The sequence below is a fragment of the Pyrus communis genome, chromosome 16, assembly GCF_041283825.1.
Source record: "Pyrus communis isolate YQ-2024b chromosome 16, ASM4128382v1, whole genome shotgun sequence".
Lineage (NCBI taxonomy): Eukaryota > Viridiplantae > Streptophyta > Magnoliopsida > Rosales > Rosaceae > Pyrus > Pyrus communis.
In genome coordinates this window covers 9,424,098-9,437,970 of record NC_142580.1, presented here as the reverse complement: position 1 = coordinate 9,437,970, position 13,873 = coordinate 9,424,098, and the positions used below count along the sequence as shown (strand labels likewise).

At 35.6% G+C, this 13,873-nt stretch overlaps 1 protein-coding gene, 1 non-coding gene and 1 pseudogene across 3 annotated transcripts; 1 reads left to right on the top strand and 2 right to left on the bottom strand.

The window, feature by feature from the left end:
- Positions 1-2,804: 2,804 nt before the first annotated feature.
- Positions 2,805-2,968, bottom strand: LOC137733049 (U2 spliceosomal RNA; annotated as a pseudogene).
- A 314-nt stretch (positions 2,969-3,282) lies between these two features.
- LOC137732335 (uncharacterized) lies at positions 3,283-6,202 on the top strand. Of its 2 annotated transcripts, none has more exons than XM_068471647.2 (11): positions 3,283-3,440; positions 3,513-3,707; positions 3,801-3,947; positions 4,228-4,364; positions 4,473-4,542; positions 4,813-4,903; positions 5,082-5,151; positions 5,271-5,366; positions 5,460-5,559; positions 5,643-5,800; positions 5,970-6,202. In XM_068471647.2, the coding sequence occupies exons 1-11, from the start codon at positions 3,383-3,385 to the stop codon at positions 6,117-6,119; spliced, it is 1,272 nt and encodes a 423-aa protein (XP_068327748.2). In that variant the 5' UTR covers positions 3,283-3,382; the 3' UTR covers positions 6,120-6,202. The 2 variants fall into 2 exon arrangements, with proteins under 2 accessions (XP_068327748.2, XP_068327747.2); XM_068471646.2 differs by having other exon boundaries at positions 3,292-3,440; positions 3,507-3,707.
- Positions 6,203-6,385: 183 nt separating this feature from the next.
- LOC137733047 (U2 spliceosomal RNA) lies at positions 6,386-6,582 on the bottom strand. The gene has a single exon (XR_011068367.2). It is a non-coding gene; the product is annotated as a U2 spliceosomal RNA (small nuclear RNA).
- Positions 6,583-13,873: the final 7,291 nt, after the last annotated feature.

Sequence of the window (13,873 nt, the reverse complement as noted above, 5' to 3'; positions counted from 1 at the left end):
ATGCTTTTGCATATATAGGTTTTGTATACTTTCAAAGACCTCATATTTGAAAGATTTTTTTCTTTATCACTTGGAATCACGTAATATGTGCTATAGAAATATATAAAGGATTGTATCATCATGACACCTAAACTTTTCCACACATATTATTGATATATTCATTTATTTATTTATTAAGAGAATGTAGGATTCGAGTTAGAAATCTCTTCAACAACGGAAAGAAAATGCTTACTAATTAAATTAAGTGTTAGGCTGTAACAATGTACGTATACAAGATTATATGTTATGGATAGGGTAAGGTTAGGGAAACCATCTATTTAAACAATATTTTCTAATCCTTATGACGTGATTGTTGATGGTTGAAGTGTTGATTAATGTGCTTCTATTGAGGACACATCACATGATTTGCAAATATGGTCTAAAATGTTGGTCTACCTAGCGTTGCTCTTATGAATATGATATAGATTTTGAATTGTACAAGATTATATTCAAAACCCACCAACTGAGTATATGATGGTCAACATTAATATTATTTGCCTCAATATCTAAAATTCAAACATATATCATATAATATGGAACCCAATGATCTAAAATTATACTAGGAGGACAATCTCCTAACAAAGAATAGGGCTAAAAATTCAAAAAGGGTTTCAAGGAGCTTGTTTATGCTCATGTCATTTTCTCATTCACCAATTCTCGACTCATAACGCTTCCAGTTCTTCTTTGTGCATAGTGAAGATAGTGGTGGATGCTGTAAGATTGTGAGTATCAATGAATATGATTTGCTAATTTCTTGGCAATCAATTAACTTGGTCAACGAGTTAATTGGTGTTGAGGAACTTATGCAATCTCATTTAATTAAGATTTGGATTCCTTATTATGTGCAACTAATCAAGAAGCCTTATTGGTTAGACAAGAAATCAATATCAATTAGGACTCTAATGTTATCCTTATTCAGTTGGTCAATAAATACGAGCCCGACATTTTGCATATGCTTGTCTTTGGTTGTGTGGTCTATGTGCCAATTGTGCCTCCCTTATGTACCAAAATTCATCCTCAAAGAAGGATGAGAATCTATGTCGTTTTCTATTCTCCTTCCATTATTTGCTACTTAGAACATTTAACAGGCGATCTCTTTACCGCTTGTTTCGTGAATTGTCACTTCTATGAAATTTAGCAAACAAATTAATGTAAACATTTTCATTTCGTTGTGCAGAGAATGTGTATTGAAATTTAGCAAACAAATTAAGTTAGTAGCTAGTTAGGTTGGTCATATCAACCTGAAAACCTAACTTTGACCCTCAACAATTTTCTATTTTGTTTCTCGATGATCAAAGCTTCCTCTTTTTTCAATTTTGCTTTGAGAACTTGTTTCTTTTTTTCTTTTTCTTTTTTTATCATGGACAAAGAAGGATAACGGGCTTTAAGTAACTTAGGTTGAAAGTAGGCAAAAACTGAGCAATAAATCGAACAAATATGCGGGGAAATATTAGAACGTTGATTTGGTGTGGTGCGCCGGGCCCGAGCAGCAGTGCAACGCCTGGAAGATGTGAAAAAGCTCCAATAGCAAGCCATTGTGATGAGCTCTCTCCCTAAAGAATCAAACAATGGGATGTTAAACTTTTACAAACTGCAAAAGCGTGCAAAAGGGTGAGTGTAGATGGCTGAACCTCTGAATCTACAAAAATGGGCATGTGATTTTGATGAAAGGATTGTGGCAGCCTGAGATTTGGCGAAAAGGGTTTTATCCATGGCGCGCTATCTGTGTCCCTCAGTACTGGTTTCTGTTGACAATGACACAAAGTACCATGGAAATTTTAACTACCCTACCGAATATTTTCCTGCTAAAGTCGCAAGGCAATATGGGGACTTGAACTTTATCTCTCCATCTGGAAGAAGAACTGGAAAGATTTGTGATATACCAAGCTGATGTTTGAGAATGTTATAGCGTCAATCTTGCTCTGGGGGAGTCAAGGCCCCTTGTCGTTTTATTAAGTATAATATGCTAGTACTGCATGTGCATTTGGCAATAGCATCTCACAATCAAGTGGAGGTATAATTCGTAAGGATATATAAGTTGTTGTATGACAAATAGCCAATGGATGTTAGAGGGGTAGGAAGTACAGTGGTTATGGTGGCGGCTTAACTTCAGTTGGGAATCTGATGGGTTTAGTGATCATCCCCCTAGGACATTCCTTGAAAATAGTATATCGCACCTCTGAGTTTAATTCTCTCAATGACTCTTTAGATGGTCCCCCATCAGTCCCTCCGGCTCATCATCGAGTCAAAATTTTGCTCATGGACGTCCTCAAAGTATGGTTGCAAGTCAGCCGCATTGAATATTGTTGACACCACCATATCCGCGGGAAGTTCATCCGGTATCACAACAGAAAACTCTTGCGGCAAGGATTCGTTCGCGTACGGAAGAGAGACCCCAACATTCTCCTCTTTGATCCCCAAAGCACATACAGATGCGCCTTCTTCAATTTCTTCCATGAATTCTGCCATGGCAAGGCAGATTGTCCCCATCTTCTTTTCAGACTTTACTATATGTTGTTCTTTTGAAGGGCCCAAAATTACCTTCACTCTGTCTTTCACAAAGGTGTGTGTGTTTTTGAACCCATCGTGAAGAACTTTTCGGTCATATTACCAAGGTCTTCCTAATAAAAGATGGCAAGCATCCATCGGTACGACATTGCACCATACTTCATCTTGATATGCCTTCCTAAGAGAAAAAGCACAAGTCACGCATTGAATGTCATTAACTTGTTAGGCTGTAAAAACTTACACTTGAATTTGAATTTGGTGGGGTGCGCCAGCCCGAGCAATACTACAACGCTTGGATCCCAGTAGCTTCCCCTAAAAAAATTAATTTAATATCGTATAAACCATTGGTTCACGTATCAGATATTAAACTGATAAGACCAGATAATACACTTGATCTTAACCAAAGGGCCAAGAAAAGTATGCTGAACTCGGGAATTCGATTTTATAGCAGCTTCGTTCTACTACCATCCTATGCTGGTCGATGTGGATTCGAATACACTATCTCGAAATACTCATGTTCTGTCCTTGTACTTGAACGCAAGTACACTTAAAGCCTCTCCTCAGCCAATTGACTAAGCTTACAAGATCAAAGAATAAACAGAACAGCAAATGGATTAAGCTTACAAGATCAAACAATCCTTTTGGTCTACAAATTTAACAACAGCTCTAAGATTATCCCAGGGAAATAAAAAAAAAATTAGTGAAAATATATGGCTCAACTTCCTGTCCTTGAGAAATATGGTGAAAACCCAAATTGCCCCCAACAGCCTTAACTTCTTGGGATTTTCCAAACCGCCAAAATTCTGCTACAATTATCCGTTAATGCATATCCGAGATGATGGCTTTGAGCTTCTTTTGCAGTGCTTCATTTTCTCCTCACCACCAACACCAAGGTCTCTTCGCTCCTCTCTCTCTCTCTCTCTCTCTCTCTCTCTAACAGTTAATTTTTGTGCTAAAAGTTTCAGCCAAAGTGAAGGTTACAAGCAGCAAGGGCATTGAAGAAGTGAAGAATCTCATAAAAACTGTTGGGATTCCATCAAAAACCTCCTCTCCAGCAAAATCTCTTGAAAATGGCAACTGGGTCAAGCTCATCTGCGGCGCAAGCTTCGAGGATGTGGTTGATATCAGGAATCTTTCTCTGGTTTACACTCTTGCAGGAGGTAATCAATTAAAACTTTTAACTGATTTTTTGCTGACTAAGTGAGATTAGAGATTGGATTAATTGAGGTTAATTTGTTGATGAACTGTTGTAGTTGATTGCATAGACTGTGCGGCGGATGTGTCAGTGGTGAGTGCAGTGAACGAGGGGATTGATGCTGCAATTGGGATTTGTCCCCTTCCGAGGCCTTGGGTGATGATCAGCGTTAATGATGACAAAGATCTTCACTTTCGCAAGGCCGGTATGTAAGCGTTATCTTCGTTACTTTATTTAGCATGATAGGCATTGCTATGAGATTTTGAGGATGTGAAGGTAAAGTTCTGCGTCCCGGGACTTAAGGAGACCTTGCAAGGAGTGAAATTTGCACACACAATTTTATGTGGTTTGGTAGAACTCGTAGATCATAACTTGTGATTGTAAAATCTTACCGCAGCTGTCACAAACACGATGCTTTCTTGGTTTGATTTCCTTTACCTGCAACTTTTTATGTCTAACCGAACTAACTACCATCATATAAGCAGAGTTTGATCCAGAGGATTGTCCACTTGACTGTTCACGGCCTTGTGAGAGAGTTTGTCCTGCTGATGCAATATCATTGGGGGCTCAAAAATCAACAGGACAGTTCTTTTATGGAACCAATATACCTGATACATTTAAGGTTTGTATTTTCTTTATTTTCTTACCATATTAATGTTATGAATCTTCTCGTACATTGCTGTACAGGTTCATCAAGGATCACCTTCTAAAACTTTTAATTGAATTGCAGGGTGGAGTTCTAACTGAACGCTGCTATGGCTGTGGCCGCTGCATTCCAGTATGCCCCTACGATAAAATAAGTATGTACCACACTGACAAAACAGTATGCAAAACTTTATACATATTCAATGTAAGTTTTAATCGTCTATGTGAGTAGAATACATGAAGTTCAATATTGTAAATCTAAATATAAGCTTGACATATAAAATAAGTATTAACAAATGACAGTTTTCAGGGAGCCATGTCAAAATTTTGGAAGGAAACATTATATGACAATGTGTATATTTTATGCTGCCTTTCTTCCTTCTAGATTGATCCTTTTTAACAAAACCATGCAAATTGATATCTAGGAGTGTCCTCGTACATAAGAGATGCTTATGCGACCTCCGAACTTCTCAAAAGAAATGATGTTGATGCCTTAGAGATTCATACAACTGGAAGGTACAGTTTCTTAATAATTTAAAAGTAAGCATACATGTTAACTACTATTAAGCTGATTGAGGGAAAAACTTTTACTACTTCTATGGATGTTCTAAGCACTTTAATCTAATTGAGTTCAAAACTCCAACATTAATTCAAGCGTAGGTAGTCACACTTTGCTAAGCCTTAATTTCTGCAGGCAGATTGCTCCATTTAAAGAACTTTGGGATGGCTTGGGTGATTCAGTTAAGCATCTGCGACTAGCAGCAGTAAGTGTGTCACGTACTCCTGCTGTTTTAATTTCACAGGGACTATTTAGTCGTAAAACTAGTCGAGTGTCTTTTAAAAGATTTCTTTGGGGTTCTGCAATAATTTTCATCGTGTCCAGGTTAGCTTGCCTGATAATGGGGAATCAACTGTATCGTCAATGAATGCTATGTACTCAGTTATGGAACCAGATCTGTGTTGCTTCAATCTATGGCAGGTGTGGCTCCTGTTATTTTTAAGAGATGTCATCACAACCTAAATCAGTTCTTTTGGCATTCTACCTATATGAATAACCACCTGTGAACTGCAGTTGGATGGCCGCCCCATGAGTGGAGATATTGGTCGAGGTGCCACAAGAGAATCGATTGCTTTTGCTCTTCGTTTGGCTGCTATAAAAGAAAGGCCTCGTGGTTTGTACTTAATCTGCTATGCTGCTCGAGAATATCATTTTTGTGCTTCAGCTATGGTTTTGTTTAATCCCTTGACATGGCAGGATTTCTTCAATTAGCTGGTGGCACCAATGCTCACACCGTTGATGGGTTGAGGAAAGTCGGACTTTTCCAAACGGCATCCTTCCCAAATACAACTGGATCACCTAATTCACTGCATCCTATGATTAGTGGTGTTGCATATGGTGGCTATGCACGAAAGGTCGGTCTTATTTTATCCAGATCCAACCATCTACCTTCGGAACAGATCAAATCCATTTTTCATGATTTGCTTAAAAGCATTGCAACATAATCTGTTTCGCCTGCGAGACACATTGCACTTATGGCTATGTTTTATACACATTTAATGATAGGGTTATTTTTTCTTTCAGATTGTTGGAAGAATCCTGAGCTATATGCAATCACAGCACGGCGTCACCAGTATTGAGGATTATCCAGAGCATCTCCTTCAGGCAATCAGAGAGGCACTTTCTTTGGTAGGAACTGTCAAATGTTACAATCCGTTTCCAGTAAATACCTGAGCAATTAAGTTAGCATTTGGCTTCTGCATTCTAAATTTTGTATAAGGTGATCCGCAGATCGTATCACCCATTTACTTCACAAAGTACGTGTTGAATTTTCTGCATTAAGTCTTTCCTACTTGTAAATAACACCTTAAACCTTCCCTACTTGAATTAAGCCTTTCCGGTAAACACACAAAATGAAATCACGAAACCGACTATTCTTCGCTTAATATTCGTACGAACATTAAATTAGCGGATATGGGCTTTAATTTGGACTTGGTTTGATGGGGTGCGCCAGCCCGAGCAGTAGTGCAACGCTTGGGCGACCCGCGAGGATTCCAGTAGCAAGCTACTGTAGTGAACCCTCCCCATAAAAAAAAATTAATTTAATATCGTGTGGGCCATTGGCCCACGTATCAGATATTAAACTGATAAGAACAGATACTACACTTGATCTTAGCCAAAAGGCCGAGAAAGGTATGCTTATTCCAGGGTTGGGCTTTCTTTTTTATTCACGTCTTAACTCTCCTACATTCTTCAGCTGGCCGATGTGGGACTAGAACCGTGCTTTCTTGCAGAGTTGCAGTGCTGTTTCTGACTTCGTACTTTAAGGTAACAACATCTTATAGCTTTCAGACCACAAAACTACATCTTATCACCAACAACCAGGAATTTAACATGACATGGGATTGATCCATGAGATCAACCAGTCTTCTTTTCTCGTCCTCTTTCTGGCTGCATCATCTTTGAGTTTCCTCCCTGGCTCGATTTGAAGGATAGAGGTCGAAACAAGAAATTGAATGGGGAAGTGGGATCTGCAAAAGCTTTCTGTTCCTTGACAAGTTTATGCTTCTAAATCGTTGAAGAGATTGCTGAATGCCAATCATAGCCATGGTTGAAATATGCCGGAACCATTTCAATCTGCTGCAGTTTGATATCTTTCAGAAAGTTGGTGTTTTGCTCTGGCTAGAAAATGCGAAGGCACAATACAGGTTGGGCTTTTGCGATATGGTGGATTCGTTAATCTCTGCCTCAAGTGCTGGTATATTGATTTACGACTCTAAATGTGAATGATTTTTCCGTTTTTATTTGTTCAGATGTTTTTTGGTGTACTCAGAATATGAGCACATACGTCATATGTCGTTATACAAGTGCAATGAAACTTGAAAAAAAAAAAAAAAAAACATATGACGTACTGCCATTTGTTATAAGCACATTGAAAAATCTCTCTATTGTACGAACCCACAACTTGTAATTTTTTTCTTCTCACGCTCACTACAAAGTTTAGATCTAATTTCAAACCAATTGAAATCTTTGGGTTCACTTTTGTCTATGGGTTTCCCTTTTCATCTACCAGTTGGATTATTACTAAGTGTTGGTCCCTTAACTAAAAATTAATGAGTCTTGCTTCCTGACATGTCACAATGGGGAGCAATAATCCTTATGAGTAACACCATTAGAAACTCCACCAAAAAATAAAGAGTTTAAATGGGCAAAAAATGGATTGGGAATTTAATGGAGTTAGTCAAAATGAGCGTTGCTCCATATTATAACAAGTTCGGGACTATTGTTCATAAATTTTTAATTTGAGAAACCAAAATTTCAATTGAGCTAAAGTTCAAAGACTATTACTTTAATTATTTCTAACGATTATGAATTTTATGCTTTTCAATTATTTTCGTACCCCATAGTCAAAGCCTATGAGTCACGGATTTAGCTTAGCGGCGGATGTGGGACGCAATAGCTTCAACAATCGAGTGCGACAAATACTTTTCATCCTCTATGATTGGTCCAATGAGCGTTTGAAACCTTTAAAAAGGTGTCTAAGTGGAAATGGGCACACATAGAAACAGTGTGGGATGGCAAGATTTCTACTAGTGTCAAATATAAAAGCCTCTAATCCAACCTTGTCCAAGTTGGTCAAAACCCAAAGCAGGGAAAGCAAAGGGAGTGATAGTGTGAATCCACACATGGGGAGAACTACGGCCATTGACATAAGTTTGTAAGAGCGCGGTAACAAAATTCTCGTTTTTAGAAAAGCCTCTAAGAATCGATGGCGCAATTTTTAAATATCTCGAATAACTATGTAAATACGCTAGAAAATAGAGCATATCATTAATAGAATCAATAACGATTTTGGAATCATTTTTTACCGTTATGTGCAAACAAAAGAGAAAATCTACAAGACCAAGGGGAGTGGAGACAGCAAAAAGAGGAATTTCATAAACATGTTTCTTAGCAAACACGTGAAGTTAAAATAAAAATAGCAAAAACAAACAAAAAATAGTGATCAACCACTAAAAATAGCCCACATGTTCTTGTGCTAACTTTGAGGATTGATATAAACTATTCACATGTCTTCCTTGCTATGGTCAAATAGATTACGCTTATTTCACACGCCAAAAACGACCATGTTGTTTAGGATATTAAGAATTGGTTAATCAGACTTCAAAACTTGACTTGTGAGGTTTGTCTTGGACTAAAATTTGCATGACCGAGCAGATTTTGGACTGGATCAATTTCTAGTCACCTATTATGCTCCAAAATTTAGTACTTTGGGGGTTGTTGTGCTCAACCAATTTCTTCTGTGAAAAATTATAATTATTATGTGACACATCTCGAGTAAATGGGTTTCGAAAGACCAAATGACGGATTCATAAATTTTTCTTTGGCTATGCAAACAATAACAACTTTTTAAGTTATTCTTTCATGTATATGATTAGATAGGAAGTTGGGATGAAGAAATTTGTGGGAATTGGGTGATTTTTTATTTTTTTTTGTCAGACAGGGTGAATTTAGGTGAACTGGAGAGGAAATGTCAAAACTGGATGATGATTTTAGGCAAAAAAAGAAAACTGTTTTTTATTCATCGCGCTTGTGCAGCAGCTATTGCAATAGATAGCCCACAAACCACGAGACTGTAATCGTCACACGAGATAGTACATCACATGTCGTTATATAAATTGTGAGATATATGTGTTAAAAAGTTAATAACATAAAAAGTAAAATTTCCCACCACTTACATAAAAACACATAGTTTATTTTCAGATTCCCGTCACAAATAAAAATTTCTCCCAAACCACCATGCCTTGTCATGTTATGAAAAAAAAAATTTAGTTTGTCGAAAATATAACTCGATACATCAAATATTATAACATAAGTGGTTGAATACGGCAAAATCTCTTAATATTATGAATCTGACCCTATGGTGGACCATGTTTGTATTAGAATGGTGGCATAAAGTGATGCAATATTTAATGTAAAAAACTATTGTATTGTACGATAATATCATACGCCACACAATCACAAGTTATGGTATAGTTGGACTGACTAATTTATAACACATAATATAATTATAGCACTTGAGGATATTTCTTTCTACACGGGAAGCTAAGTGGATGAAAATAAATTTCAGACCCATATTCCACACAATATGTTTTAGGTTTAATTTTTGACGTTGGTGAATTTTAAAAGGTGGCCAAAGAATGCTAATATGCATCTGTGAGTCTTCTCGGCCTCAAAGAAAAAAAGACTACCGTGACGAAGTCATCAACTGGTCTCTTTTTTAAAACTGAAAATGAGGGTTTCCCCTTAAAACTTATTTTCTCTCACTTAAAAACCATCCTCTTTATTGTTTTAGATTTAAAAAACTCATCCTCTTTATTGTTTTAGATTTAAACCCCATTCACTAGAGTCCAACTAAGCAAATTTCCTTAACAAGATTGGTATGTCAGTTTTTATAATTCTCGTGTTCCTAAAATACCCTTATAGATTGTAACGTGGGTTAGGTTTGACTTATGATTAATAATAAATTTTGCTTATTGTTGTCAATGCAATTAAATGTCAATTAACCTATTATTTTAAGGAAAATTAATGAAAATGACTTCAAATCTTTACATTTTAATAAAAAAATCATCCACTAACTTTATTTAATGATAAGGGACAAAATAATAATAAAACATAAAAAACACCACATGTGCTGGTGGGCATGCACCCAACCCCACCCCCCATTTCCACTTTGTTTTCTCGGCTATCATTAAGACATTTTTTTTTTTTTTTTGCTTAGAATAAGAGAAAAACTTCAAATTGAATTACATTTTTCTAGTTTTATTTTTGTGGTGTTGTTTCCTAATAGTAGTCAAGATGACGAGAGATTTTTTAATATGTCTGGAATACGGAGTGATACACCATGTTTCTATACAAATGGTGAGACTCTTGTGTTAAAAAATAAAATTTCTCATCACTTACATAATAACACATGGTGTAGAAAGTTAAGATTGTAGGTGGAGAAGAAGAGGAAGCCGCATATGGGCGGACAATAAAAGAAAATTAAGTAATTGGTGTAGAAAGTTAAGAATTTGAAGAGATACATGCAAATTTTGATGAGTATCGAAGAAAATTAGAAGTAGAAAATGTGTTTGGAATGTGAGAATGTGCCAAGAAAATTCAAGAAGAGGAGAGAGAAGAATGCAATACCGTTAAGTTTCATAAATAGTGTAGCACCGTTAAATTTCATAAACAGTGTAGTACCGTTAAGTTTCATAAACAGTGTATTATGTTTCATAAACAGTGTCGTCAGTTTTCATAAACAGTGTAGTAAGTTTCATAAACAGTGTAGTATCGTTGAGTTTCATAAATAGTTTGTGTGATGATGCGTGGGTTCGCGTGTCAGATTTGTTTTTTTAATTTTTTAATATTAAAATTATGTATTTTTCATTAAAATTTAAGTTCTTTTGTCATTTTTATTAAAATTTAAGGGTTTTTCATTAAAATTTAAATTTTGTTAATTAAATAAATTTAAATTTAAATTTAAGTTCTTCATGAAAGTTTCCATTATTTTATTAGGCTTTCCATTCTCAAAAATTTTACCAACAATTGTTTTATCATGAAATTAACTTACCTTATTAGCATGCAATATATAATATAAATAAAAATATTATGGTGTTTTACGTTGAAACATGGACAAAAAATTTGTGTCAAAAAATTTATACAAACTAATGGTTGTATTTTTTCCTTTTCCTATAAAATATGTTAGTACCCACTTTGTTAGATCCCACATCGCTCAGGGGTGAGGATCCTGTAAGCCTTATATGTACATTCACACCTCCAATTAGCACAAGGTCTTTTGGGAGCTCACTGGCTTTGAATTCCATCGGAACTCTGAAGTTAAGCGAGTTCGGGCGAGAGCAATCCCAGGATGGGTGACCCACTGGGAAGTTCTCGTGTGAGTTCCCATATACAAAACCGTGAGGAGGTGGTTGGGGTCCAAAACGGATAATATCGTGCTACGGTGGAGTCGAACCCGGGATGTAGTGGGGGTCGGGGCGGGGATGTGACACACTTAGAATAGAAATACTGTAAAAATAATTTACCTACCCCATAGCCGTGATATTGTAAAGAAAAAAAAAATGTGTATGATTACTTTGGATATTATAAGTAATTATATGACACTATTATTTGTATAGGTAAATTAATAAGTAGATTGGTGAATTAGTATGTACTACAAAAATGCAGATAAATTGGCTTGTAACAAAAGAATATAGGTAAATTAGTGAATTTTTAAAATATAGGTAAATAGTTTGTATCAAAGAATGCAGGTCAATTAGTTTGTATCAAAAGAATGTAGGTAAATTAGTGGATTTTTAAAATATAGGTAAATAGTTTGTAATACGTTGTTTTAAAACAGGAGCACATTGCTCATTGAACATAATTGAAGGTGAGTAATAATAATATTTATTGACTTATTTAGGGTATTACGGCATAAGTTGTAAATATTTTATAAGGTTAGGTTATCTATTTGCCATGGCAAACTATTAAAATTTTGGATTTTATTTGGATGTTTAATATGAGGTGGGTGTTTGTCTAGACAATAACAGTTACAAGGGTCTATTTATAAACAATTATTTTTAAAAAAGAGAAAACGATATTCCTTTCTACAAATACTGTACCCATGACTTTCTGTTTGTTCTATGCATTGGCATCCCAAGGCTGCACGGATGCAGATTATGAATTGTGTTGTTGAGAAGAAAAAAATGTCGAACCCAACTATGCTGCAAAAAGCAACTTATATCATTGATTGGCTTGGCTTGGCTTATAGTGCAATATTCGGAAATTAAATAAATAGCACACCATGGTTGTCAATTTTGTAGGTCGTACCTTGTATGGATTTTAAGGGCGTATTTTTTTTCTCCACTGATCTATTATTGAAATGCCTTACAAGATAGGTAGCATCAGTCCAAAACTTTACAGAAATGCACTGGTCAACGATGAGGGGCTGCAATATCATATACTCTGCTTTGTGTATAAAAACTAGGGGAATAGTGAAAAAATGACTTACATGGAACAATTTTACCGCTTGACGTTCTGTTTTAATAAAATAAGAGCATGTGTAAATTTTTTTAACACGTGTCGTTTTATTATTGAATCGTAATATCACGTGACGATAAATTTGTTCAGTGTAAATTGTTCTTGCAAATAGTAGTGGGTGTGAACTATTTGATTTATAAATTCATGCTTAGCATAGAGGAATGGATATAATGATCATTTGACTTGACAACTAAGGGAACGCCAATTGGGAATTCAACTCATGAGTTGATGAACAAGTACGTATATATCAACCGCACACTTGGGTTGGGTCGAGTCAAAACTCAAATTTGTGTTTCATATTTGCGTGGCTCAACAAAACAATCATTGGGAAACGTAGTAAGGCATGGTTTAATGGAGGCAGATTGTCTGCCCTCCTGTTTAGGTGTTCTTCTCATTCCTTCTTATTTGTGCGGTCACGGTTAAATCACGTCAACATTTTCATAGTTTAATTGGTAATGACGTCAATTTCTAAGGCAAATAGTAAAGGTATAGATAATGTCACATTCTTTTCCTCATAGCCATTTTAGAGATTAAAACTTTCTTGCTACGATAGTATACCACTTCATATGATAAAAGAGCTAGACAATGATAAAACAGCTACGACGGTTACTAATTATCATTGTAGCGTGTGCTCACAAATTTCAGTTATTAGTCTCATGAAGATTTAGAATTATAAAACAAAGGACGTTACTTGTAAATAAAAATTAAGAATAATTAGGATAAACAATGTTTTGTTCATTAGACATAGAGTGATAAAAAGTCGGGTGGAATGCTTCTCTGGACGTTGGTACAGATTCTGTAGGTTCATTTTAAAGAAAATTAATCAACCATGTTGGTTGTTTTCTTGTCGATTTTATAATTGAGTGATATGAAGTTTGCGAAAACTAAAAATCTTGATTGTTAAAAGTTGGTAGAGTCTAATCTAATCAAAATATCAGATGCTTAAAAGTCAAAGTATGGACATGGACGTAGTCAAGCGTCCACTAAGGGTTAAAAACTTATTTTTGTCACTGTGTTTATGATCTAAATTTGTTTTCATCGCTGTATTTTCAATTTAGCCAATTTGATTACTGTAATTGAAATAAATTTTGATCATAAACATAGTGACCAAAAAGGTTTTTCAATTTATCCAATTCTTACGTACAATCGTAGATAATTTCAGAATGTCAAACAACCAAGTTTCTCTGTAAAAGGCCCGTGTTCTTCAAACAAAAATGAAGTTACGAATTCATATAATATATAAAATTGAAAATGAAGAAGTTATTAGTGAGGACTTACCTCATATAAAAGAAAACATGATATGAAAGTTCACGCTCAGGCAAAACCATGGCAGCCCCAACCTAAAAATACATACATAAGTTCGGCTTTTGACTAGAGCAACGTGTTACATCCTCTGCGTTTAAGTT

Bases quoted from the DNA above. Each gene is read 5' to 3' on its own strand.
- LOC137732335 (XM_068471646.2), top strand. From the start codon at position 3,383: ATGATGGCTTTGAGCTTCTTTTGCAGTGCTTCATTTTCTCCTCACCAC. The intron at 4,904-5,081 runs GTACAGTTTCTT...TAATTTCTGCAG, and splicing joins GAGATTCATACAACTGGAAG to GCAGATTGCTCCATTTAAAG. The intron at 5,367-5,459 runs GTGTGGCTCCTG...TGTGAACTGCAG, and splicing joins GTTGCTTCAATCTATGGCAG to TTGGATGGCCGCCCCATGAG.